At 41.3% G+C, this 27,627-nt stretch overlaps 2 protein-coding genes across 7 annotated transcripts; both read left to right on the top strand.

Annotated features, from left to right (window-relative positions):
• The first annotated feature begins 1,860 nt into the window (after window positions 1-1,860).
• Window positions 1,861-4,612, top strand: npy (neuropeptide Y). Its single transcript, XM_034892922.1, has 4 exons — window positions 1,861-1,989; window positions 2,289-2,476; window positions 4,091-4,180; window positions 4,267-4,612. Exons 2-4 carry the CDS (start codon window positions 2,289-2,291, stop codon window positions 4,286-4,288), a joined length of 300 nt encoding a protein of 99 aa, XP_034748813.1. The 5' UTR covers window positions 1,861-1,989; the 3' UTR covers window positions 4,289-4,612.
• A 1,219-nt stretch (window positions 4,613-5,831) lies between these two features.
• On the top strand, window positions 5,832-27,424 carry mpp6b (membrane protein, palmitoylated 6b (MAGUK p55 subfamily member 6)). Of its 6 annotated transcripts, none has more exons than XM_034892916.1 (14): window positions 5,849-5,980; window positions 13,014-13,076; window positions 15,825-16,080; window positions 20,438-20,556; window positions 21,090-21,242; window positions 22,670-22,822; window positions 22,943-23,170; window positions 23,835-23,966; window positions 24,063-24,159; window positions 24,455-24,523; window positions 24,610-24,771; window positions 24,867-25,069; window positions 25,291-25,419; window positions 26,219-27,424. In XM_034892916.1, the coding sequence occupies exons 3-14, from the start codon at window positions 15,951-15,953 to the stop codon at window positions 26,393-26,395; spliced, it is 1,752 nt and encodes a 583-aa protein (XP_034748807.1). In that variant the 5' UTR covers window positions 5,849-5,980; window positions 13,014-13,076; window positions 15,825-15,950; the 3' UTR covers window positions 26,396-27,424. The 6 variants fall into 6 exon arrangements, with proteins under 6 accessions (XP_034748810.1, XP_034748811.1, XP_034748807.1 ...); XM_034892918.1 differs by having other exon boundaries at window positions 20,438-20,538; XM_034892919.1 differs by lacking the exon at window positions 15,825-16,080 and having other exon boundaries at window positions 5,832-5,980.
• The last annotated feature ends 203 nt before the right edge of the window (window positions 27,425-27,627 follow it).

The raw sequence follows: 27,627 nt of genomic DNA on the forward strand, positions 1-27,627 counted from the left end.
TCTTTTTAATTTAACCATCACTTTCTTTTAGCCAAGGTGCAGTTGGAACAGATGTTTTATAAGCTGCCGCAGAAGATGTGTGGACTTTCAGCTGTCCTGATGTCAAAGGGGGACTCGTTCCACCATTTAGGAGCCAGGACAGCAAACACCTGTAACAGTCTGTACTGATGACACTAGACATGATCCATAGGGGCTATGTTGTTTAAATGCCAAATTCGGACCGTATAATCAACACAGAAAGAAGGTTTTGTCAGGCAATTTTCACTCCATTTAGCCATGCTAGCATAGTGACTCTTGGTATAACAATGTAGGTCAAACGATCGTCCTTCTACTTTGGTCCAGGATGAAATATCTCAACAACTATTTGATGGAGTGCAATAATGTTCCCAGAAGATGAATCCTACTGTAAGTGCCGCCAGCAGATCTGAGTTTTCACTTCAAATCTTAAGATCTCACCTGTGACCAAAACACTGGAGTTGATGAATTGATCCCTAATGATCATAACGAGTCACTTATCTCAGTCTGATGTTTGAGCAAACATTAACTGACCTCTCGACTTAGTCTACGTGCTTTATACATCTGCTTCATTCACAAAGCTATGATTTCAGACACTTGCATAGTGGCAAGCTGTTTGCTTAAAAAAGGTACCTATTGAAGTGAGCCGCTGAGTGTGTGTGCATGTGTGTAAATGTGCGTATCCCCTGAAGAGGACTAGAAGTTCTAATTCCTGCTTGCGATCATCATGATTCCGTCATGACTTTGTGCTCCATGTTTTCTCACTCGTGTCTCATTCCTCATCTCCCTCTTAACATCCTGTGTTATACAAAAAGCCCTTAACACATCCTCTGCGCAGCACTGCTGAAGAATACTGATTTTGATAGATTATATGGCTGCGAGCCGGTATACAAAAGGATATATGAATAGGAGGTAAATGAAGCACTCGGTGGTACAGTTTCATTTGAAGTGCTATTTGGGTTTTCTTATTAAGTAGGTTTCTTAGAGATTGGGCTCTTCTTTGACTGACGTGTCTTGATATTCATATTTAGGCCTTTTGTTCACGTTGATGTCCCAGTCTCTCTTTCCTGATGGAATGAATTGCAAAACGAAATTGGAATGATTCAGTCGAACAGCGTGTCAAAAAAAGAGCTCATGTACATGTGAGTCGGTTTGAAACCTTTTTATTCCAGATCACCCGAGGTGTCCTCATTGGGGCTTCTTTTGGTTAGGAAGATTAATTTGAAGTGCGCCCACAGTGTCACATTACTGCCAATCTTTTGTGACTTCAGATGGGATTATTGATCCCGTTTTGTAGAAGAATCACTACTTGATTTTAAAATAATTCACCACCTTCTTCATAGAGAAGCCTCATAAACACCAAAACATCACACGTTGCATGTATATCTCAATCTGTTTGACAGTGTGTTTGAATGCCACAGTTATTAAGAGGGTGTAAATGTGCCAAATGTGTGTGTCTGCTTGTGTACACACACACACACCTGCATTTGAGACATAAAATATGTTGGTTACATTAACAACACAGTAACGTAGTTTAGTAATATTTTCAAAGGGAATATGTTAATCCGATGCTTCCCAGTGACTTTTTAGTGAACTTATCAGACTTGCTATATGTTTATTGTTACTGCAATACCCATTACACGTTTCTATAGAAACATGAGTCGTATTTCCTAATCCCTCTTGACTTATTTGGTAAAAATACTTATCAACTCACTATATTTTTAGTATGCAATGTTATTGTAGATCATGTAAACGAGTTTGAACAGCTTTTTTTAAGCACATTATTGATAGCATCACCAGTGACGTTCACACTAAGAAAGGCAAAGACTCGCGCTAAACGGAGCGCGGCTGTGACGCGTCTTTCTGGAGCGTGTCTGGCGCACACGTATAAAAGCCCGCGCGCACCAAGCGCCCAGTAGAGCAGAAGATACGCCTCAGGACAGCCGCAAATCTCCCTCTTATCCTTTGGGAAATGTAAGTACCTTGATATTTGATTTACTAATATTGTTATGAAACTTATGTTGATGATTGTCTACCGGCTATGCAGCTGCAAAGTTCTTGGTTATATTATCCAATAATATATTACTTATAATAATGTTTGGAAGTGTTTTTTGCTCCAACTATTGCTTAAATGTATTCCTTAAGCAATGGCTTCCGTGATAACCCTTAGGTCAATATATTGTAACAGTTGATTGAAAACGGACATTTGAAGCACAGTGGAGGTGTCCAGTGCTCTGGCGTTGACTGACACAGTTGTTTTTTTGCTCGGTCAGATGCATCCTAACTTAATGAGCTGGCTGGGGACTCTGGGGTTTCTGGTGTGGGCGCTACTCTGCCTGGGCGCCCTGACGGAGGGATACCCGGTGAAACCGGAGAACCCCGGGGATGACGCCCCGGCGGAGGACCTGGCCAAGTACTACTCAGCCCTGAGACACTACATCAACCTCATCACAAGACAGAGGTAGGCGGACTGATTACACCTCTTTACAGAACGCGTATTAACAGAGCTGGAGTTACTTTGATTACAGCTTTAAACTGGTTACAGGGAACACTTACAATATTGTTCTGAAATGACTGGATTGGTAATATGTGTCCACTGGCTGCTACCTTATTTTCAGTTTATAGTATTCTGTCCATTTGTATACAATTGGAACCACTGAGTATAATGAGATGAGTGTTTTCAGATAAAACATGCTTGAAAGTTCAGTGATGCTTTAGTATATTCTTACACTTACGCCATTTTCTCCCATAGCCTTAAACACTACCAATTCCCAGTTCTGCTGAGTAGTAGGAATGCTGGATTTTCATTTTGATGGTTGTTTATCATTGTGTCTGTAAGGCTCCACATATTATATTTAATGTTTCCTCAACATTTGGCATTTTCTGTTACGTTCTTGACATAATCTATGGGCTAACATAAACCTTTCTTGATCCCCAGAGGTCCAATTCAGTTTTTACAGTACCACACAGACCGCAATAGAACAGATAATTGAGAAAGTCAAATAATAAATAAGGTATTTAAAAAAACTTAACTAAATTAAGAATAAAACAAAAATAGAAAAAACTATACAAGAACATACGAAGAAAAACATTGCAAGGTAAAGTCCCAATGGTAAAGTGACAGTGGTGATTAATAGCAGCAGTCATTAAGTCTATTACCAGTGTACCAGACTGATATGATTGAAAAATGGCATTTTGTGTTTGTCTCTATTAATATAGAGATCTAATACAAATATAATATAGAATATGATTCAAGCTTCATAAAATATTAGCATATCATGTAAAATGATAAATTATTATGGGATATAATACGTATGTACATGTAAATAGTATAGTGTGAAAGGTAGTACTTTAATATACCAATAGGTAGCTCAGGGATAAAACATTATGGATTAGAAAAAGGTATATAATATAACAGCATAAAAGCCAGCATCAGTGTAGTATAGTATAATATATGAAGTGTAATATTGTAAGTAATACATAACAGAATACATCAACATGTATATAATAGATAACCTAACAGTCCAGCAGAGAAAAAAATCTGACAATAAAGTGCAAATCAAATAAAGTCCACCTAAAGTTGTGCCTGTTGGAGCAGCCAGTCTGTCTGCAGCTTTTCACATCACGTTACAATTACCATCTGCAAAATAAAATAATAACACCTGAGGAGAAATGACTGCCACGGCCGGCGTGGTGTGTCCAATCACCCACAGTTTTCCTCTGAATGTAAGGGGCTTGCATGCCGGCTGCAGGCGATTAGCCACCCGGGGGAACGAGCACGCCGGCACAGCTTATCATCTAAGGGAGGGAAAAGGAGATATGACCACCTGCGATTCAACTCCTGTCTCTCTCTGCAGGGTCTCGGTCTGGCAGTGTTCAGACTTCACTAAGCCTATAATTGGACTTATGACCAAAAGACATGCAGAGTAATAGGTTATGTATTTTATTTCCCTGTGCTCAATTCACCCAAGGTCTCTCTCTGTACTGTTTTTTTCCTTTGACAGCCGAAAGGTCCAAGCTATTTCAATTTCCATCTGTCTGACTGCCTGTCTGTCTGTCTTTTTCTGTATCTCAGGTATGGAAAGAGGTCCAGTCCTGAGCTTCTGGACACACTGGTCTCAGAGCTGCTGTTGAAGGAAAGCACAGACACGCTCCCACAGTCAAGGTGTGTGTGTAAAAAAGTGTCAATATAAGAGTTTGGTTGTAACTCTCGCAGGAAGCTGACCTTGTCCTGTGCTTCTCTCTCACCAGATATGACCCATCATTGTGGTGATGCTGACATCAGTGTTGGCTCACGTCACCGCCGCCCCTCCCCCACTGCCATTCAGGCCTCTACACATCTGTCACTACATCCCCTTCTACACCACCAAATGACCACCCTGCTTCTGTCCCTTTTACCTTTATGAGCCGCCACGTATATTCAACCCCTCCTCCTTCTCCATCAGCTACAGTCACAACTGCTTAGAGCATGTGCCATAAAATTGTAAATAGTTTATTCAGAGTTATCATCTGTGCAACATAAAACCTAAGTGGTGGAGGGCATGTTGATTGTATTGTATAATTGTGCTATTAAAGATTAATTGTTTGAAGAAATGTAGTGATGTGCATCTGTTTGAAATGTATACATTTTTAATCAGATTTGAACGATTTGATTTAAACCAACTGCAAACAGGCTGCTAATTCACAAAATGTTTTTACAACTGCTCACCTGACACATCTCAGAAACTTGATGCCATCCTGCATGATGAACTCAAGTTTGGACTAGCTGTGCCTCCCATCTGAAATCAATAACAATAGCAGACAGCTACTGTCACTCAATGACACTGGATAATGGGGCAAATGTGCATTAAAACTGGTCCAACGAGCATGAATGGTCCAGTAAGGGCTTATATGATCAGAAAACATCAGTCAATTTGAAGCTGCCAATTGAGTGGCTGCTGGCGCTCTCTTGTGGCCATAAGGATAAGTACCTACTCTGAAACTAAATAAAGGGAGAAATGGCAATTCCAAGAGCATTATTGCAATTACACGAGTGGTTAGCCTACCGCAACCTGACATTAAGTCAGTCCATAGAGCACAAATCAAGCAGTTAGGAGGCACTGCAGACACACAGTCTGCATTGGAAATGAAATACAACCCAGCTGACAAAAAAAGTAATTCACAGTGGAGCCCGGTGAACTCCTGGCTTTATGTGGTGGTTCAACATTTTCAATTGAGTGTCAAAGAATTTAGAAAATATTAACACTGAATACACTCCACAACCAACAATGAATTGAAGACTTGACATATTCACCGCTTCGTGGCCTCTCCCAGCTAATGCTTTGGATTCTCTGGAGATAAAGAAGATGAAGAATGAATGACATGGAATCTGGTAACATTTTGAAATAATTCCACTAATTGCATCACGAGACCTTCAAAACTGCTGCTAACACTTTGGCTAGCTGTTTCAGCGTGTGAATTATAGTCTTTTGTTTAAAACGAAGGGATGGATAGGCAATTAACATTAGGCAACAGGATTTTCAGGATTATTTAATGAACACTTTGTACTTCAAAGCTTTCTTAGTGAATGTGGCCTTGTATAATAGCCTAATTTATTATAGCTTTACAGACTATGATAGTACATTGCCCCATAGGCGTGTGTTTTTCTGTGCTTTTCCATTTGCATAGCCTACATGGTGCATGTGAAATGATGTTCACATGTATTTATGTGAATGGGCGAGTGCATGACATTGTGGTAGAAAGAAAATACTACATGCAACAATTTATTTACTCAGCGAGGGTTGTACCTCAGCTGCCATTGGTCAATGTTGTATGACGCAACCAGAGGAGGCGGGGCGTGTCTGTTTGATTGGCGTCGTGTTCTCGGGTAGTCTGATGCGGGACCGGGACAGACAGCTGAGGGGGGCCTGAATGTCCAACCGGGACGGTCGGTGGACTACCGCGAACTCACACAAACGATTCACAGGTAAGGCACGGCTCGTGATCATATGTGATGTGAAGATTGTTGAATTAATTTACCGTTTGGCTTTCAAACGAGAGACAAAGACACTTTGCCGTATTTGAGATGCAGTAAAGTGTGACAGGAGGGGATGTTTGCCCCCGATAGAGCCCGCTCTGCTGCGAGAAGAGGCTTTTATTCTGACACATATCAGTTTGCGTTGGACGTCTATTGTGGAGTGAGACGAGTCCTGTCCCTTTTCTCGCGGATGGGTTATAGTCGTATGCGTGCGCACGCCACAACGGCTCGGATGGGTAACAAAAAATGGCCGCACGTGTGGCGAGATCGGTGTGAATGTAGGCTACATGTTGTCGGCTCAGCCACAACAGCGCAAGGGTTTGGCACGGATCTGGCGCACGGTTCAAGCGCACGGAATCGGGCGCACGGATGTGGCCATGCGTCACATTCGTGGCGTCGATCCACGACTTAGAAGATATGAGGAAAGAGCTGCTGCAGGTTATAGTGCTGACAGGATGAGGTTGGAACGCGCCACCGTCCCGAAATGATAGACTCCAACACAGCACAGGGCTGTGGGCTTAAGGAAAGACACAGGGAGTTCACTAGGTAGAACATTTTCTCTTATTTGGTTTTCAAGAAAAAACGTTGACAAATATTAACCAAGCTTTGTGGGTTTTGAGCTGATGTTGAATGAAAACGGAGAGGGGGACCGATGGTTTGGCACAGGCTGGTCGACTGGAGACGCAGCCAGACGAACCTATTAATTTCTGTTTATTTGTCCTCCACTGAGATGTATGAGTGCACCACGTAATAGTAATGATGAACTAACAACGATGTCAAATCCATTTAGTGTGAGTACTTAAAAGATGAAACCACTTACATATCACAACAGACTACAATGAATCTTGGGACTTCCTTGCGCAGAAGAGCACCGGGTCATTTCGCAAGGTTTATAAGCTGTTTAGCTTCGCGCACGTGATGGGGGAAGCCCATGCACATACGCAACATCATTGGGGATCTTTCCTAGGAGGTGCTATACAGGCCACCAGACCACTAAGTGAGGGGGCAGCATGGATCTTGTCGCATGTCAACTAGAGTTTATGAATCTTTCTCTCTTGCTCTCAATCTTGTAGGATGTCCAAATCAGATCTGTTGAATGTAATAGGAGGAAGGAAAAGGAGGAAGAGAAGGAGACCGAGACAGTTTAGTGCATTAGTAAATCTGCGGTCCCTGGGCAGGGATATCCATCAAGACTTCTAAGTCAGGATCCAGGATTACTTTATTGTGCTGCTGAAGTAAATGGACTAAGGTTCAAAGTTAGATTTCTCAGCCCATGTACAATGAGGAAAATAAGTATTTGAACACCCTGCTATTTTGCAATTTCTCCACCTTATAAATTATGAAGGGGTCTGAAATTGTCATCGTAGGTGAATGTCCACTGTAAGAGACATAATCTAAAACTCAAAAAAATCCAAAAATCACAATGTATGATTTTTTAAACTATTTATTTGTATGATATAGCTGCAAATAAGTATTTGAACACCTGAGAATATCAATGTTAATATTTGGTACAGTAGCCTTTGTTTGCAATTTCAGAGGTCAAACGTTTCCTGTAGTTTTCACCAGGTGTGCACACACTGCAGAAGGGATTTTGACCCACTCCTCCACACAGATCTTCTCTAGATCAGTCAGGTTTCTGGGCTGTCGCTGAGAAACACGGAGTTTGAGCTCCCTCCAAAGATTCTCTATTGGGTTTAGGTCTGGAGACTGGCTAGGCCAAGCCAGAACCTTGATCTGCTTCTTACAGAGCCACTCCTTGGTTCTCCTGGCTGTGTGCTTCGGGTCATTGTCATGTTGGAAGACCCAGCCTCAACCCATCTTCAATGTTCTAACTGAGGGAAGGAGGTTGTTCTCCAAAATCTCACAATACATGGCCCCGGTCATCCTCTCCTTAATACAGTGCAGTCGCCCCGTCCCATGTGCAGAAAAACACCCCCAAAGCATGATGCTACCACCCCCATGCTTCACTGTAGGGATGGTGTTCTTGGGATGGTACTCATCATTCTTCTTCCTCCAAACATGGTTAGTGGAATTATGACCAAAAAGTTCTATTTTGGTCTCATCTGTCCACATGACTTTTCTCCCATGACTCCTCTGGATCATCCAAATGGTCATCGGCAACTTAAGACGGGCCTTTACATGTGCTGGTTTAAGCAGGGGAACCTTCCGTGCCGTGCAGGATTTCAAACCATGACGTCTTAGTGTATTATCAACAGTAACCTTGGAAATGGTGGTCCCAGCTCTTCAGGTCATTGACCAGCTCCTCCCGTGTAGTTCTGGGCTGATTTCTCACCTTTCTTTGGATCATTGAGACCCCACGAGGTGAGAGCTTGCATGGAGCACCAGTCCGAGGGAGATTGACAGTCATGTTTATCTTCTTCCATTTTCTAATGACTGCTCCAACAGTGGACCTTTTTCACTAGTATCTTTGGACAGCTCTTTGGTCTTGGCCATGTTAGTAGTTGGATTCTTACTGATTGTATGGGGTGGACAGGTGTCTTTATGCAGCTAACGACCTAGAACAGGTACATCTAATTTAGGATAATAAACGGAGTGGAGGTTGATATTTTGAAGGCAGACTAACAGGTCTTTGAGGGTCAGAATTCTAGCTGATAGACATGTGTTCAAATACTTATCTGTATCATACAGATAAATAGTTTTAAAAAATCATACATTGTGAGTTCTGGATGTTTTTTTAAAGATTATGTCTCTCACAGTGGACGTGCACCTACGATGACAATTTCATACCCCTCCATGATAGCTAAGTGGTAGAACTTGCAAAATAGAAGGGTGTTCAAATACTTATTTTCCTCACTGTATATTCCTGCCTGTCACTAGGGCGTAGGAAAACATGAATTTCAAGTCCAACACATGCTTCCAGGAACATAACCTACTGTAGGAGCGTTTACTTGTCAGTTAGTCATTCAAAGCTCAGAAGCTTCTACTTTTTACATTATTAATACGCAGCTATGGGAGAGATGGTAAAAATGGATGGAGGGGAAGGGTTTGAGAGAGAGAAAGGGACACGCACGCACGCTTAGTGACTCACATTACCCAGCTATGAACAACACATGTATCAGAGGTTTGTTATTCACACACCTACAATCAACCCTCTCTGGCCTTCAGCAGACTGCCCCTCCCTACAGTTAACACGTCTAAACCTATCATAGTTATCATGAGCTTACTGCATCTCTGTCAGAAAACTAAATTAATAACCTGTACAGAAAGGACTGGTTTCTTGGGGGGAACTAGATTTGATGCAAGGCAAATGTTTTTTGGCAGTTTTTGCTGCAGCCTATAGTGCTGAGTTGCCAGATTTTGTCCATCACTAAGGCTTTAAAGGGGCAAACCACTGCAGCTAAACTATAGCATTATCAATGTAGCATGAGCTAGTTTGGTTTTGTACGGAAACATATCCTTTGTCTTTAATCACCTCAATGAAGACAGAAATGTGGAATCTATGATGCAACACTGATAAAACCCTACAGACAACTGACTGATTCATATAACAAAATAATTATATATGTGAGATATCCATCATATTTTCTGCTAAAAGGTCATCCTCTGATGAGATTATTTAAGGTCATCGTGTCCGCCAACCAGCTCAAAGTCCCATTCATTTGAACTGGAGCAGCATCAGCTAGTATAATATCACAGTATTGCTCTATGAAGGAGATGCATGTGTTAGCCATTTTTATCAATAGCAATAGCAAAAAATATGCCAAGATGAGCTGAGAAAAAGGCAACCACACTAGATAAACTCAATTGAGACTAATTTATTTTCCTTATCCCTTCTTCCCTTTTCTCAGACTTTCCAACATCACACAAAATCAATGTTCTCATTTTGAAACTTTGCAGTCATGTTAAGTGCTGTTGCATCACTCCCCCTCCTCCCTTGCCTTCCTATATTTTTCTTAATACTTATGATCAGTAACTGAAGGCTGTGAAAGGAGAGCGACTGAGATGAAGCAGGCACTGCCATGTGGCTGTTAGATTATGTCAGAAGGTGCTCAGATCACTGCACCGTCGGTGCTGAAGGGTTTTGACGAGCCGCGGATGGCCGTGTAATTATATCATCCAAAGCTGCGTGGCAAAGCACAGACACCCCACCAGCTGGAACATCATAGAGAAGGAGAATGAGGTCATTTCTGGCGATGCGGGGAAAGTGAAAATGATGAAACAATTTATGTCTTTGTGTAAAGATGTCTTTTGTGGTAATTTAAATTGCAGTGTCAGATGAAGACTAGAGGCTAGCATGAATCAGCAGAAAGGTGTATTAAGCCGCATTCTCATCATTTGTGGTAGATGTGGAGAAACTTAGCAGATTTAAAGAACCTTTTGTAGACAGCACCATCAACACCTGCAATAATAAGGTGATAATAACCGGTTATAAAACACAGTTATGATAATTATTCTGGAGATATTAATCTGCTAAAATGGCCATCTTGGGGGTAGCAGTGTAATCCTTGTGTTGGGCGGCTGTGTTGACACATGGATTGACCTACATAGGGCTTGTCTGGAGGCAGAGGGTGATGGGTGTAAGGCAAGACAGGATAGGGTCAGTTATGGGGGGGGGGGGGGGTTATATGAATAGCCAGTAATTACATACATATAGGTCCACAAATACACACAGGCAATCTAGCACTTACTACAGTACTGGTGTCATACAGTGAAGGCGCGCTGCAGCACAGCGCTCAGGGAAGTGTACCCTGGAGTCGGCCTGGACAGAGCTCACTGGCCTCTTTTGTGATTCTCAAGTCACTGAGAGGGACGGCCGCTCTAAGAGCCTTGTGCTCTCGGCTCTGTGGTGCACATAGAGGAGGAGAGAATATATTGGCACAGATTGAAGGAATTCTCCAGTATGAATGCCATATTGGCTTGACTGTGTATGTAGTGTATTTTCGTACTCCATTCAAGACTATATATCCACAAAATGTGCCCATTGAGACAGAGTCAGAGGTAAAGCGTGATTTCCTGCTAGCGTGACTAGAACTGGATGAATTTAAACCACACAGCCTACTGATTTTTGTCTGTGCTTTTAATAGGATGCGTACAGTATGCATACAGTATGCAAACACACACACACACACACAGTTTTACATGTGTGTGACAGCAAGGATGTTTTGTACATAAACAAACCCTCTGATCCTCCCATAATCCTGCTTCCATGAGCTGTCCATCATTGGAATGCTTGGAAACCAGGGGGCATCCAGAGGGCTTTTGTTGGCTTGTCCATTCCTATGCATCGGCCAATGGCAGCTGGGATTGCAAATGACCACTTCCTGTAATTTTCCCTCTGTCCCAAAAGGAGTAAAGGGAAGCGTACAGTTGTGGTGATTAAAGTACATCATCCTGAGTCCAGTGCATGCGCAGAGTTTAAATCAATGTAAAGGTCAACCTGGCTGGGGAAAAATTCAATTGCGTGTTGTAACCCTCTTACATTGTAAACAAGTGCAAACACAAACGCTCCATGTCTATTCTATGAAAAGCAAATTCTCAGAAAGCATTGGCATTCAGATACACAACGATTTTCATGTGGCGCAAGAGGAACTACAGTTACATGGCAGTTTCTAGATACAGCGAAGCAGATTACAGAGGTGTTAACGTTCAATGGCCACTCTCACCCTTTGCTTTTTCTCATCTGTTCCCTCTCATCCTCCCAAGACTTGAGATACTCTTCCCACAACTCTAACTAATCTTTAGGGATTCTCCTGTCTTTCATGAATCCCAGTGTTCCATTTATCTCATCCTTATTTATTCTCTTGCTCTAAATCTCTTCTGACTCCTCTGAAATTCTCCCAACTCCCTCTGTCCTTTTTTATACATTCCTCTAAAATCAAGTTGTGACCCCTCCACATCAGTTCCTACTTGCATTTATTCACCTTATCTTTTTTGCTCCTCCCTCCCCTTTCAGACCTGGCCCGGCTCCTGCCCTGTGGTGCGGACGATTTGGCGAGAAATTGTACCTGGTGGCTTTGCCTCCATTAACATTCTTCCAAGGGATATCTTTCACTTCCAATAAGCATTCCAAGCCTGATCTTAATCTGTGTTGCGTAATGAATCAACCTCTCACTCTCTCTCTCTTCCTCTCTCTTATACAATAAAGGACCAATTAGCCACAGCATGATGGCTGGAAAGACCCCAGAACAGCAACAAGGAATAATAGCAAAGCAGTGTTGAGGAGACATCCGCTGTGTGTAATCACTTTGTAAATCTTTTGGCCCATGGAAACTGTGATTGTTCCTAGTAGAGACTGGGTTGCTATGACCGAGACCAAAGAGGAATGTCAAAGGTTAAGTGGACGGTGAGATGTCCTCCTGAAAGGGTCTTAGAAGGAATACTAATATTAAACAACCACCAAAATGATGCACATATATATATATATATATATATATATATATATATATATATATATATATATATATATATATATATATATATATATATATACACATATATCTTTGATGAGCAAGTATCAGCTAATACAATGAACCCCCTCCAAAATACAGGCTGGGTTCTACATTATATACCTATACAAGGTGTGTATGCATGTGTTTGCAAGAGTATCTCTGTGAATGAATGCATACTGCATTACTTCCCTTTTACTACGTTGGCAGCACTGTGCCAGCTGATGATGCAGGCATCCTTGGATAGCTGCAGACAATGAATCGTCCTAGGTGACTCTGTGCATCGCTCGAAACAAACAAAAGCCTCAGTCTGCAAATGAGACTCCTATTTTGCAGGAGACGGGGAGGACATAGATAGATGAAACAGATAATCCACTGAGAAAAAGACAGAGTCATTGAGTGTGTGTTATAGGCACAAGTATGAATCTGAATGCTTAAGCAAGTGTATGTGTGTATTTGTGTGTGTGAGAAATGATGAAAAATGGTGTGCAGTAATGAAAGGAAGGACTGAATATTTGAGTCCCTTAAGGCTGAGTCTGATTAACTTTCACACATCTGTCTGCCTCTCCCTTTAGGTCTTCACAGTCGACTGATGAGCAGCCAGTAGGACCGAGGTTGTGCTACACCGACTGGCACAGGTAAACACAACTTCTTCCCTGCCTCTTCCTCAGTAACAACACACTGGAGACGTTAAGGCACATGCTATCTGCAGGCTAACAGGTTTTTTGTCAGTTCAGTGGGAGGACTGCCAGTCTTTGAAGTAAAGATGTGCTGATCACTGCTCTTAAATAACAACTCGCAAAGAAACAAGGGAGCAGCTGGTTTTTCTGTGTGAATTTAAATGTCCATGTGGATTACACGGTTGACAATACTTTCTCTGTACTTAAAGGGCTGTCTAACTGTGAAATTAAAGTTCTAGTTTTTCTTTTTTAATCAAAGATCTTTATAAATGCATTTACTGCCTATGAATCTTACACAAGTATGGCTGGCAGAAAGCACGATTGTTCCAGTATTGGCCTTTTTGTGCTTGAGCCATGTGCTCTATTTTGAGTAGTGATGCCTTTAATTGTTCTGTTGTAATGTTGGTGCTATTGTCATGTTTGTGTTGTACTCGTCTTTGGCTCTTTTACCCTATTCTTCTTTTGTAAAGCGCTTTCTAATTTAGGTTTTGAAAGGTACTATAGAAGTAAAACTTAGTTACATACTAAAATCGACTACTAAACGGCTTATTGCTAAGTAATACACCAATTATTTTAAAGAAACATATCTTATTTTGCTTGTTATAGCCTTTGAGCGTGGTGATCAGTTCTTTTCTTAAAGTCTTTGTTAAGTTTTCATGATACTTTGTTTTGGAGAAAACAAAGCTAAGTGCACAGCTGTTCTACCTCAGCCAAAATCTCTGTGGACTTGGCTCTCGTCTTCTTATTTTCTAAAGAGGAATAATTAGGTTGACATTTAAAAAGGAAAGTTATATGTGTGTTAAACAAACTGTTAACGGCACCACATTTTGCACGTCCAAAGGGAAAAGTCTGCTTTTATATTTGCAGGAGGCTGTGGTTACTAAAGGCCATTTCAGCAAGCTACCTTACATCAGCAAACCAGGCAGTGTATCATGATGTTAGCTGTGTAGAGATGTTTGAACACTGCAAATGGTGCGAGAAGGAGAGAGAGATTCTCTAATCCTGTGCTTTCATGGCCAGATTAAAATCCCATGTCCGTGGTTGGGGGAGGGGCTGAATGGTCATGTTGAGGATGGGGTGGAGGGAGAGGCGGGGCAGATTAAACTCTACAGATCTGCTCTTTGCACAGCTGTGTGGCTGTGGGAGGGGCCTGTTTGGATGACTCTAAACACAGGGTGCATTAGCTGCCTTTTTTGCTTTTCCTTTGTATCTTGTCAGCGTTAATATTTCAAATGCAAGAAGGACAAACAAAAAACATTTCTGCTGAGTTTTGGCAGTTGGGATGTGTTATGTCATATAGTAAATAGAACATACATGTTTGCAGGATTGCAATGTCCTCCTTTCAATCAGTCGGCCCATCACTTTGGTCAAGACCAAAATAGATCAACAAGAATAGAATGGATTGCCTTCAAATTCCCCAGAGGAGGAATCCTAAAGAATTTGGTGATCCCTTGACAGGAGATCAAAAGGTTTGACTTAACCACATCTACCAAATGAATTTGCACCAAATTTGATACATTTACCAAATTAACTGTAACACATAATATGTTAGGTTAAAATGGAAAGATTTTAAATAAAATTTTGGTTTTATGATCACGTACTTACAAAACTAGTGACACTCCCATCGGCTTCAGCTCTAAAGTAAGTAATGTTAGCATGCTAACATCCTAAACTAAGAGGCCTAACTACCGCCTCACAGAGCTGCCAGCATGACTGTAGACTGCCATTGCCATTTATTTCCAGGACTACCCTAGGCTAAAGCTTTTTTTTAGGGTTTTTGAAACAAGGTTCCTACTTAGAAATTAGCTTCCCCCAAAAGTATTTAGGCTCAGGTATGAAGGAGCTTTAATTGCAGCTCTAAAATGTGCATAATCCAGTCAGCACCGCCAGTCGGATTTAGCGAGAAGAAAGGTGGTATGGCCACATTCATTTAAGGAGGTAAAATTAGAGGAAAAAAAACTCCCATTAGGCTGACACATGCTGCTTTAAGGAGGTCAACGACCTCTGAGGGAATGCATACGAGCACAATTTGCACATGCTGAGAGTTTGCTGCAGTGGGGTGTCCAAACTCTGAACAATGTGAATGAGAGAAAGAAGGAGGAAAAAAGGTCCCCTTCAGTACCACATAATCAAGATTACTTATACAATGACACATTCAACTGGTGTGTGTGTGTGGGTGTGTGTATGTGTGTGTGTGTGTGTGTGTGTGTTTCTCTGTCATGACAAGTAGGGCAACTCAACTTTGGGTGGGGTCAGGGAAACAAGGAGGGGTACTTAAGCAAGCCCTCAACAGCAGGAGGGGATTGTGGGATTATGTCTGTACATGTGTGTGTGTGTGTGTGTGTGTCATCAACTGAGGGGGGTTGATGGGTATGAAACGAAGGTATTAAAGCCAGAGTGGAGGGAGGGGAATAACAAGCATTGAACGCTTGTCCACATCTGTGTGTGCAATCCAGCTTTCTACCTCTCTCTGTCTATTTCCATGCCTGTCTTTCTGAATTTATCTTCACATTAGCGTCCTCCCTTCTTACATTTTTCCCCTTATCCTTCCTTTTCTTTTCCACTCCTCTTTCCCTCCTCATCTCTTAATATTCCCTAATCTCAATCCCACTATATTGTCACTCTCTTTGTGTCTCTTTGCTCCTCTCATTCTTTGTCCTCAATCCCCTCTCTCTCTCTTTGTACTCTGTGTTTTTGGGAGTTTAGCGGGTCAGCAGTTACCAGACAAGACGATTGGAGGACAGAAGACATAGTTGCAGAACTACTGGTGGTTTACTAGTGGTTAGCCTTAGCATACTTGTGGCAGCAGAGAGGAAGAAGGAGGGCTTGGCGATGGTCACAGCTATGGAGGATGCCTGTCCCAATGGGGTACGGGAGGAGGAAGAGGTGATGCCCCCGGGACAGCCTGGCGTGGAGGGGCCCACGGCAGTGCAGTCCACCCAGGAAGCAGATACGTCTGGAGGTGAGAAAAGGAGAAGGAAGAGGTGGGGTGTCACCTTGGAGGAGAGAGATAATGTTGATTTTGACTTTGTTTTAAGCCTTGAGATAGAGGGATTGATAGTAGGGTTTAATGAAAAATTAATAATCAGACGGCAGTAACGTATGTCAGGGAACTTCAACAAGTAGTTGTCAATTTTTTCAGTTACCTTTGAATGATCTGATGATTCTTTAGAGAATTGGTTCCCAACCATTAGTGTCTGATGTATCTCCACAGCCCTGTCAGATTAACTTCAGTACCCTGTCATTATCTTCCAACGCTGTCAATGAAATTGATTTTAAACTAGATTGATAGCCCTGAGTTTGTTAAATCAGTTAACATAATTTACAATATAGAATACCTCAAGTAATGTACTATTTCTTTAATTAACAGGAACTATTATTGCGCTTAGTTTACTTAACCCACTTTAACGAATCCACTGTAATAGCTTTTAAGAAATTAGCATATGGCAATGAGATGAATGTATCACTTATTTAACGCATAGGCTACTAAGCTTTAGCAACTTAGCTTAAAAATCTCTAGTAAAGGAAATAAAACATCACACATCAGTTTTATGGACAGGGAAAATGGCAAAATATAGGAAATTAAATAAGTCTCATTCAAAACTTAAGTTTTTTTCTCTTTCCCTGTAACACACACACGCACCTTAAATCATGTTACATTAAGTTTACTTTCACACTAACTCAGTGGACTCACACGTTAAACACACTCACATGCCGGCGTATATTAAAATAAAAAACACCGTCGCTGTTAGCTACGGTGGCTAATAGTCCATTTACTTTGCAAATGAATGCTAACAACATAAACTCGGTATAGCTAATGAGCTAGCAACACACCTGAACAACTTTCCGATAAACTTCGAGTAGAAATATCTCTAGCTGCTCGCAGAAGGTATATAGTAAGAAGACTGTCGAATAGATAGTCTGAGACAACAACTAGACTTAAATACGTTTTCTCTAAACTTTGACATTCCCCGTATTCCGAGTCAAGCCATCACTCTTAACACTCGTTCTCACATTTCTTTCTGCCTGTTTACCTGTGATCCCACCCACCTTAACCAATAGATGACCAGTATTTCTCTTAATCACGAATACCACTTCCTCTTACAACCATGAACTCTTCAAAATAAAAGAGAATACAAAAATAAATAAAATATACATGTATATGTAAATGTACACACTGTATTTTTGACCCTTTAATGAAATACATTTTATCCATATTTATTTAACAGGGTTACAATTATATAAAACAACGATATTGTCATATAAATTAACTGAATTTTATGGTTGGTTTGTTCATGTTTGCATTTGTACTACTATCCCTTGGTAGTGGCAAAAAATGGGCATTTCAACTATTTATCCATGACTTTTAGCTGTTCCAACCATTCCACTATGTATCTATAAATTGCCTTTAGCTGTTTTACCTGTGTACTGTTAATTTAGCTGTCTATTTCAACCATTTAAATATCAGTCTACTTTTCACGTTAACTGTTTCAAGCGTTAGCCTATCTATTATTTTAAAGTTTAAACTTACATTTTAACAGTGTGTGCATTAGTTTTAGTTAACCTCTAGACCGCAGCTCCCTCCTTAGCTAGTTTCCATGCACTCTTAATTGCAAATTGCAGTTTTAAGATGTTGCAGCAGACTCAATGTATTAAAGATATCTTTTAATTCGTACTTTTTCACTTTAGTTGAGCTAGTCTACAACCTTTCAACAGACCACCTAGCAACTGCAGTAGTACCACCAGGGGTACAATTACCCCTAGCTGGAATCCCTACTTTCTGTGAGAGTTGCCTTTTTTCCCTGGAGGTGGTTGCATTACTGTCAAAAACACACTGGGAGAAGTTACTTTTGTGCTAGTCAAGGTACTCCTCTGATCCCCATGTTGTCTCGCGTTCCTTGAAGAACAGATTAAGTAATTCTTAAGCAGAGAGGTTCTGGGTTGGCATTCAACACACAGTGCTGGTAGTTGTAGTGTACATAAAGGTAATATAATAATGAGAGAGACCACACTGCCACAGAGAGAGGAATTGAGAGCAGGTAAGCAGGATGATTCATTATGTGTCTAGGTGAATGAACCAGCTGGGGATAAAACACTCCACTCTAACTGTCCAGTGTTGTCATCTTTTAGCTTCTTCAGGCCATGGTTAGCAAGAGGCTCATAGGGGTTTGGATCTCCATGGAATATTTTATAGGATGATAGAGACTTTAGGTTGGAGGCTTTATTTAATCTCCAATCTCTCATAGGAAAGAAAAGCACCTCAGGGTTGCTTGTTAGGATGAGTAATGTGCACACAACAAGCACACGTGGCAGGGGGGCTATGGACGGGCTGGGATGAGCAAACATTCCTGTGGCCGAGGATGCAATTCTGACCAAGTGGGTAAAGGTCAACAAAAACTGGGATCTAGCTGTGTGTGTTTGTGTATGTGTGTGTGTGTTTATGCTAGTGTATTTTTAAGGTTTTGTATTCAGATGTGTCCAAGTATATAAGTGTTGGATAAGTCTTTGGAAAATTTGAAAACACATTATTCTCAAAATTTCAGGAGGTTGTACCATGATTTATTGTTAGCTTAAGTGGACGAGTGAAGTGCAATCAAGGTGGTGGTTTAATGCTTGTTTATGTGTTTGCACATGTTCTGTTTATGTTGCACACATGTGTGTGGATACGTTTACTACAATTACAGCTCTGCTCTGAGACCTTGAGTTTATGCTAGCTTGTGAAACATGTTGTGGGGTCCCCACAGAAACTGAATGTTCTGTTCATACGTACTACATGTCGGCAATGAGTGTGCAGTAAATGTATTGCTTTATGGCTGTACAGTACATGTTTAACCTCCCTCCCTTATTTGTCCCTATTTAAGAGGATCATAAATATTTAAGATTTATTTTTGTATGGAGCCTTCTGTTTATGTAGTCAATTGGTGCTCTGTGGTTGTTAAGCCACAGTGAGGTCTTCGGGTCATTGTTGCACAATTTTGCCAATTTCCCTCTCCCTCTTCTTAATCATACAACTAGTCAACTTTTGTATATATGATATGTGAATGTTGTAGTTGTTGTAGTTTAATTGATGTGACATTTCTTGTGCTCTCCAAACTAAAACAATTATTTAAAATGACACCATCTAAAATTAAAATGCTTTCATTTTGGATGCCATGTATATGTCCAAAGACCTCATGTACCTGTTTGTGAAAGTATAACGTGAAATGCTGTTACACATGAGATATTACACATGATTCTAATGATCATATGATTTTTTTTGTATCCTTACCAAAAACACAAGAAATGTATGTTTTTGCATATGATGCAAAACTGCATAACATAACTGCAGATATCATGTGAATTCATCACATTTTTTTGAAAGGGGGAGTTGATTGGCATGTTACACGTACACCTATCAAACACCATACAACACAATATAGAATTTGTGCTTTTTCAAGGCAACAATGTATTATGTGTCATATTTCACTAAAAAAGCAATAGGAAGTATTATAGTGTGACTTAACTTTATGACATAGAACCTGAGTCAAGGTTAAAGATGATAATCATAAGGCTCATAATCATTGAATGACTGTGTACATGTGCTGAATGGACATATTTACTACCCACATAAGGGTATGATGACACAGAGAGACACACTAACACATACGCGCGCACATTCCCATGGCTTTATGGTCTTAAATGGGTCTTAAATTGGATTATGTGGGCTTTGAGACCCCAGCATTAGTGTGTTACTGGCTGATACCTACGGTCCACACCTCTCTCTCTCGTTCTCCATTTGTGTGCACAGAATACAAGACTCAACAGAGTTAATTCTTTCAAACACCGGCGAACAATTGAATCCTGGAGGTTATGTGCCCCAGCATTTACACATTTTTACATAGGTCTATGTGGGGACTTAGCTCTATCAATGGACTTTTTCCAAATGGAACATATGAAGTCATGCTCATTCTAAACATACATTTCATACTGTACCTCCAGATGGAGCTTTAATTTAATATTTTTGGGGTTAAGGAGAGTGAATGGGCTCTAAACATGGCTGATGAAGGTCTCGTCATCATTATATAATGTTTAAGTGACGTACAGAATGTCTCTAAATATGAGGCATTTGGCCTAGATTTGCAATTATGAGTAACTTGAAAGTATTTGGTACTGATACTCATAAGTCAGTGTTTGCTTCTCTATCTCTCAGGTGCTGCAGTATCTGAACTTCTCTTGTGTATGTTTATGCTTTGTATGACTTTCATGCCTGGCTAACTTCTATTGTCTGTCTCGCTTTGTCCTTGTCTGTATCTTTCTTATCTCTTGACCCGTCCATCCAGCCATGCAGCAGGTGTTAGATAATCTGGGTGAGCTGCCCACGTCCACGGGCGCCAAAGACATCGACCTGCTCTTCCTGCGCGGCATCATGGAAAGTCCCACTGTACGCTCCCTGGATAAGGTAGCACACAAACATAGCTCGGGGTGAGCAGCAGCGAGCAGACTAACCGCTAGCCACCTCCGAGCCCCCCACCCCCGCACCCTATCCCCCCACCCCCACCCGCCTTGCCCTCACTCTGCACCCAGCAGTGCTTTGCTCGCTGGGACTGAGGTGCTAAAGTACAGCCGGCTTTGACTAACAGAGTGGTCTCTGCATCTGCACACAGACGAATTGCACAAACGCATACATACTGTCTGATATAATTTCACGCAACTACACTTTTTTTGTATTGCAAGATATCTGCACACAAACTGTTTGCTCTAACACATCTTCTCTGCTGTAGCAAGCCTAGTGAGCAGTGAGTTCACTAGGAGGACAGCTGTAGTTGCTCTTACCTGTATGTAGAGTCCAATATAATGTCCGCAATCACTACTACACTATAAAATCCAGATTCATTCATTTATCCACGCATTCAAATAAATACTAACATAACACACAGAGTCAACTACCAACTATCCACAGCTACCTTCCATGAGCCTCTCTGTCTCCCCCAGGCACACGAACAGCTGGAGGAAGTGAAGCTGGAGGCGGTGCAGGACAACAATGTGGAACTGGTGACTGAGATTCTGGGAGACATCAACAATCTCAAGATGAAAGACGACAGTGCGGCCGAATTGTCCAGGATCCTCCAGGAACCACACTTCCAGGTGAGACGGGGTGGGGTGGGGGGGGGGGGAGGTTGGTATTGTAATTTATAGGTGTCAATTGACACTAATTTGAACCACTTTTTATCAGAATCAGAAAGGTCATAATCACATGGGTTTCTGACCTTCCTGGTTCAGATATTATATCAGATTTTTTAACCAGTGATTGACATTTTAAATGTTTATTTTAATGCTCACTGTTGACAATAATTTGACCTATAGCCACCTCACAAAGGCTTTTTAAATTGATAAATTTAAATAATTTAAATTGGATTTTTTTAGGCCCAAATTAATGCCAGAATGCTGTAACATGTCACTGTGTGTATATGTGAAGGAGAGATTATTCTTGATATTTTTCCCATTCAAAGGTTTAACCTCAGCCTAGAATTGTAATGTTTTGACTGTAGTCACAGTAGCACAGAGCTGATGTTTTGAATCCAGTCCTCCTGCATCAATAAACACGAACCTTTATCCTTGGCCCTACCAGGGACTTTACACAGGCTCGACCAATAGGAGTTAGACTTCTGAGCAAAGTCTCTGCACCAATCAGAGCCCTTTGTACTGTAAGCTGAAGGATTAGACCCTGATGACCTACTGAGAGTAGAGAGACAGGAAGGGACGGGTAACAGATATTACATCAACCATTGCGTGTGAGGGCACAGACTTGCTTTCTTCACCAATCAATTTGTCTAATTGTTGCAAAAATATTAAAAGTAGCACTGGTAGCATCTAAAAAAATGGGTTTGGATGAAAGTTGATGGATGGATAGTCAGCCAACCAAGAATTAATTGATTAGATTTTGGTGGTAACCCATATTTGGGATTTGAGCCACTAGACGATTATTTGTAATTATTTTTACCTCAAATAAAGGCACATTTAGGATTTCCAATTTAGTGTTTAAACAGCTTGATGCTGCAGCATTGCAAATTAGAAAATGACTCATGTTGGTAAAAGCTTCTGGTCTTCTGTCTGCCCTTGATGTGACTCTGTTACTGCTTTAATCCCACTATACCATTCTACCATCTCTCCATATATTCCACATTATACAGCTATAGTCCCATTTTTGTTTTCTGACATCAAGTAGCAGTTTTTGTTGATCATTTACAGCGAGCTTATGTAACTTACACTTAACAGTAGGCTATACACTGTGGCCACAAGTTACTATTACAGGATAATGCTAAAATGTAGCATAATAGTATCATAAATGGAAAAGAGTCTTAAGGTCAACAAACTCAGCCAGTATTGGTACTTATACAGCAACATCTTACTAAAGCTTGCTTACGTTAGCCACCATAGGGTAATGGTAACCCCAGACCAAGTAATGTTGTAGCAGCAAAACCACTGAGTGTGTTGAATTGAACAAGGGTGCGTTTTATTAAAACAATTTTTTTTCACGATTACTTACTCTCAATTTGTTTCCTTTCTTTCAGTCTCTTTTGGAAGCACATGACATGGTGGCCTCTAAGTGCTACGAAATCCCGCCCCCAACTGAGACGACCAATGATGCTGCAGTAAACAGCGCTCTGATGCAGGCGGATGCTGTACGCATGATTGGCATCCGAAAGAAGGCCGGAGAGCCGCTGGTGAGTGAAAAATTGTGTGTGTGTGTGTGTGTGTGTGTGTGTGTGTGTGAGTATGTGTGTGGATGTGCATGTGTGTGTGCAGTCAGTTATCAGAGGATTGACATCACCCTTTTCCCTCAGGGCGTGACATTTCGTGTGGAGAAAGACGACCTTGTCATTGCTAGAATCCTTCACGGTGGCATGATTGACAGGCAGGGTCTGCTCCATGTGGGTGACATTATAAAGGAAGTGAACGGGAAGGACGTCGGCAACAACCCTACCGAGCTGCAGGAGATGCTCAAAGACTGCAGCGGAGGGATCACATTGAAAATACTCCCGAGCTACCGAGATGCTCCCGCACCTCCGCAGGTAAATGCACACACACGCAGAAATCTCGAATGAGATGATAATGTAAACACAAGCAGCACCTACACTTATGTAATGAGTGGCAGAGGTTGGGCAGTAGTACAGGGCTGGTGATCTGTCTTACGGCACTCCTTCAATCTTCTGCACAGGAATGTGAACCCTGGGAGCCCTATTAATAACACTCCACATGCCATCTGGGTCACACTAGCTGTTTCTGTCTCTTGCACACGCACGCACGCACGCACGCACACGCACACACACACACACACAAAACATAGAGGTATTGTGCATCCTGAACAAATAAGACGTTAACTTGGAAATGCTCATAAGGCTTAAATTGAACTGAAAGAGCAGTAAAAATGAATGAGACATAATGCAAAATCCCATTCTGCACTGTGGCTCGGGGGACGCTGCACAGTATATTTTACTGGCTTGTTTTATTGCTTCCTCTGGCTGCTTGTTTAATCGAATACATCAGCCAGAGCACTTACCCCTCCTGGCAAAAGCCTCCACGGTTGGCGCAGCATAAACAGCTGTGGCGGGTGCAGTGTGGTATATCGGACATAATGGGTGTGTGAATAAGATCACAACCCTTTTTATTCTAAGCGAGCCAATGAAAATGTATTAATTCCCGCTGCACTCAAAACCGTGCATGTATTTGTCACAGGTGTACGTGCGGCCGTACTTTGACTACAACCCAGCAAATGACAACCTGATCCCTTGCCGAGAGGCAGGGATGGCCTTCAAGAAAGGCGACCTTCTTCAGATTGTCAACAGGGAGGATCCCAACTGGTGGCAGGTGAGCTTTCCTCCATCTATAACCTTTAGAGTGTCTGTCATTTAAAATCTCAACATTTCAAGACTTAACTGTGACCCGGTCTGTAATCTATGCCAGGCATGCCATGTGGTTGCTGGGGCCACGGGACTGATACCCAGTCAGTTCTTGGAAGAGAAAAGGAAAGCTTTTGTCCCTCGAGACTTTGATGGAACAGGTATGTTAGTGTGCGCGTGCCTCAGTGGTGTTGATACCTGACCTTTGAATAAAAACTGTCAATAGAGTTAAAACATCTACAACAACAAATGTTTCTTTAGAAATACTGATATTGAAAAGATGGATTGACATAAAGTTTGTCAACTGGTTTGGTGTCAAACCTCGGTCACTTCTCTATTTCTTTTACCACCGACGGCCGGGGGAGTCAATGTGAAAATGGTCCACGCCTGCCCCCGTCTGGCCAAATGCTGTAATAGCAATGACCTGCAAGCGCAATAATGTGTCTCGCTTTGTAGGGATCCTTTGTGGAACCATAGCTGGAAAGAAGAAGAAGAAGATGATGTACCTGACAGCCAAGAATGCAGGTCAGAAGACTTTTCATGCTGTAGGTGTTGTTGTCTTTAGTATCTTTTTCTTTTATTGGCTAATAATTATGCATGTGTTTAAACAGAGTTTGACAGACATGAGCTGCAGATTTATGAGGAAGTGGCAAAGGTGCCAGCATTCCAGAGAAAGACGCTGGTTCTGATTGGTGCTCAGGGTGTGGGCCGACGCAGCCTGAAGAACCGGCTGATGGTCCTCCAACCCACGCGTTTTGGCACCACTATACCATGTAGGTCATGCTATTGCCTGTATTTTTTAATTCTGTAGGACACAAAAACTTTAGCTTTTACAAACAATCAAGCATTTAACCGAGGTGTTTCTTAGACACTTCACGGCGGCCCCGTGACGATGAGCTGGACGGCAACTCCTATCACTTCACTACAAGGACAGAGATGGAGGGGGAAGTGAAGGCCGGCCGGTTCCTGGAGCACGGCGAGTACGACGGCAACCTGTACGGCACCAAGATCGAGTCCATTCACGAGGTGGTGGGCACAGGACGCACCTGCATCCTGGATGTCAACCCACAGGTAATCAGGCTTAGAACTTCAATGGCTTTTTAATTTCAAAATTAAGGTTAAGAAAGGGTTAAAGAAAACAGTGGTGAGGGTCTGTGGTATATAAAGAAGACCTGAAAAGAAAAGCATGAGACGTTGATTGGGGAGTTAAAACATATTTTAAAATCCAATCTCCTCACTGTCCGTAGTTTGTTGGCCATAGCTGTAATGTCACCTACTGTGTGTCTCCTCAGGCTCTGAAGGTACTGAAAACAGCGGAGTTCATGCCTTATGTGGTGTTTATTGCAGCGCCAGATTTTGATACTCTAAAGGCCATGCATAAAGCTGTGGTGGATGCAGGAATCACCACTAAGCAACTCACGGTAGGTTAACTCCCATGCAAATCATCCATACATTACACATATTGAGTCATTCCAAAAAAGAATATTAAGAGCTATAAATGCTTTATTTTACATTCACACATCTATGTCCATAGCCCAGTGTGGTGGCAACCAAGACACATCCTAAGTGAACTTTAAAGTTAGCAGACTACTCCTTCATAAGTAAAGTCCTATTTGAAGTTTAAGTGAAACTAACAGAAGTATTAGTAAAATTAATAGCAAAATTAGCCTTGCCAATTTATAGCATCACTCTATATTATATCATTGAGTCCTTATTACTGATACATTAACGTGAATGTCCATGTTGTATTTGGTTGATGGGGCTCACTCTACATATTGTTAGGTATGAACCCACCATATTTGTAAGTAAGATGTTAATCTGGAGGACAGTTCTTTTCAATTGAATTATACTGGCATCAAAGTATGAAGTAGTATATAACTGACCAAGTAACTGGTACTTGAGGCGATGTACTTTGTTACTGTACCACTATCATGTCCAGATATCCAACATGTCTGTTCCTTTTGCATCAAACTTAATCTCCTTAGACAAAGTAATGGATGATAGGCTACCTGCTGTTTTTTGTTGTGTTTTTCATTCTGGAGATACAAAATTCCTTCGTGAAAGTAACTTGAATCCAATACTTCACAATACAAACCCCCCTATATTTGACAACCTGGTCAGTGACTCCTCCGTTCCTCTTAAAGTTTTAAAGTAAAGTAAAATACCTCGTGTCTATAGCTAGATAGTATGTTTACTCATCTGTCCTCGGTGTGTTGGCAGGATGTGGACCTGAGGAAGACAGTGGACGAGAGCGCCCGGATCCAGAGGACTTACAGCCACTACTTCGACCTGACCATCGTCAACGACAACCTGGACAAGGCCTTCGAGACGTTACAGGCCGCCGTGGACAAACTGTGCAGTGAACCCCAGTGGGTCCCGGTGAACTGGGTGTACTGAGGACCGGCTCCAGCGACCAGTCTGAGTGGGTCACACTGACCCACCAGCATGTCTGTGGCCACAAAGGCCAATGAAGATGAGAAGAGGGCAGAGATACTTGCAAAATAACATCAATAAAGAAGAAAAAAAAAAAAAATCATATTGCTTTTTTTCCTCTTGGGCCTGCACGTTGTGCAACTTTTTTTCTACTCAAAACTCAAAGGGAAAAAGTGCTTATTTATTTTCTAACTTTTTATGAAAGATCTTTCTATTCAATGTGGAATTCCATTGGGAACAAACAAAACAAAAAAATCTGGTCACGTACTCTGGCCAGATTTTTGCATTAATTTATTGTTGTAGTTACACGTCCTATTTTATAGCTTTTTCCCTTGACTTCTTTGTCTTTGTCATTTCATGGACATACAGGATTTCTGATCCAAACTTTAATATGAAGACAAGGAAAGGAGATGGATTAAAAGATCTTTGAGCAGTCATCGTCCAAGAAACCTGTCAGTGTCACACGTCATTGCCATGCCTGAGCAACCTGTATAGCTGTTTTATTTTCACGTCCAAACAACTTAATCCTTTAGTGTTTCTGTTGCCGGCCCTAAATACTTCTAGCAGTGTCCTCCACGGGATCAACTGGGCAGAGACAAAGAGGTAAAAAGGCCTGTTTGCGCACAACCCCTTCAATATGTAAAAGAAAAAAAACTTTATAATTTACTTTTTCAAGATCAAACACTGTGTCTGTTATTTATGTCTAGTTTTGTTTTCTTACTCTGTGGTGATTTATACATATAGAGTGTAGTGTTTTGTCACACTTGATCCATTGATTTGTTCTAAATGATCCTGTTATCTGTCTGTCTGAAGTATGGCCATCCACATCGTCCTTGACCGTCATTACTGCTGTCTACATAAGCCAAGTTAATGTTTAATATATGTGAATGTGGCACAAACCCACTTTCTCCTTATGGTCCTTCTCTTAAGTGTTGCAGTATGCCAAAGCCCTGATCATACTCCAAATAAAGTTTCAAATTCAGTATTGTTAAATTTGATTAGCATTTCAACGAATCGGCTATGTTAATGTATAATTTAACATGACTTTGGATGGTAAATGCACCTAGCAAAGCTAAAAGGGTAAAATGGGACAATATTGTTTGTCTTATACTGTAAATCTTTATCAAAACAAGTAAATGTTCTTTTTAATCCATTAAAATCATTAACTAGTTTCCTTTTCAAATTAAGTTGTTATG

This window comes from Etheostoma cragini, chromosome 14 (assembly GCF_013103735.1).
Source record: "Etheostoma cragini isolate CJK2018 chromosome 14, CSU_Ecrag_1.0, whole genome shotgun sequence".
NCBI lineage: Eukaryota > Metazoa > Chordata > Actinopteri > Perciformes > Percidae > Etheostoma > Etheostoma cragini.

Bases quoted from the DNA above. Each gene is read 5' to 3' on its own strand.
- npy (XM_034892922.1), top strand. From the start codon at position 2,289: ATGCATCCTAACTTAATGAGCTGGCTGGGGACTCTGGGGTTTCTGGTG. The intron at 2,477-4,090 runs GTAGGCGGACTG...TCTGTATCTCAG, and splicing joins AACCTCATCACAAGACAGAG to GTATGGAAAGAGGTCCAGTC. The intron at 4,181-4,266 runs GTGTGTGTGTAA...CTCTCTCACCAG, and splicing joins GACACGCTCCCACAGTCAAG to ATATGACCCATCATTGTGGT.
- mpp6b (XM_034892916.1), top strand. From the start codon at position 15,951: ATGGTCACAGCTATGGAGGATGCCTGTCCCAATGGGGTACGGGAGGAG. The intron at 22,823-22,942 runs GTGAGTGAAAAA...CTTTTCCCTCAG, and splicing joins AGAAGGCCGGAGAGCCGCTG to GGCGTGACATTTCGTGTGGA. The intron at 24,524-24,609 runs GTCAGAAGACTT...GTGTTTAAACAG, and splicing joins CCTGACAGCCAAGAATGCAG to AGTTTGACAGACATGAGCTG.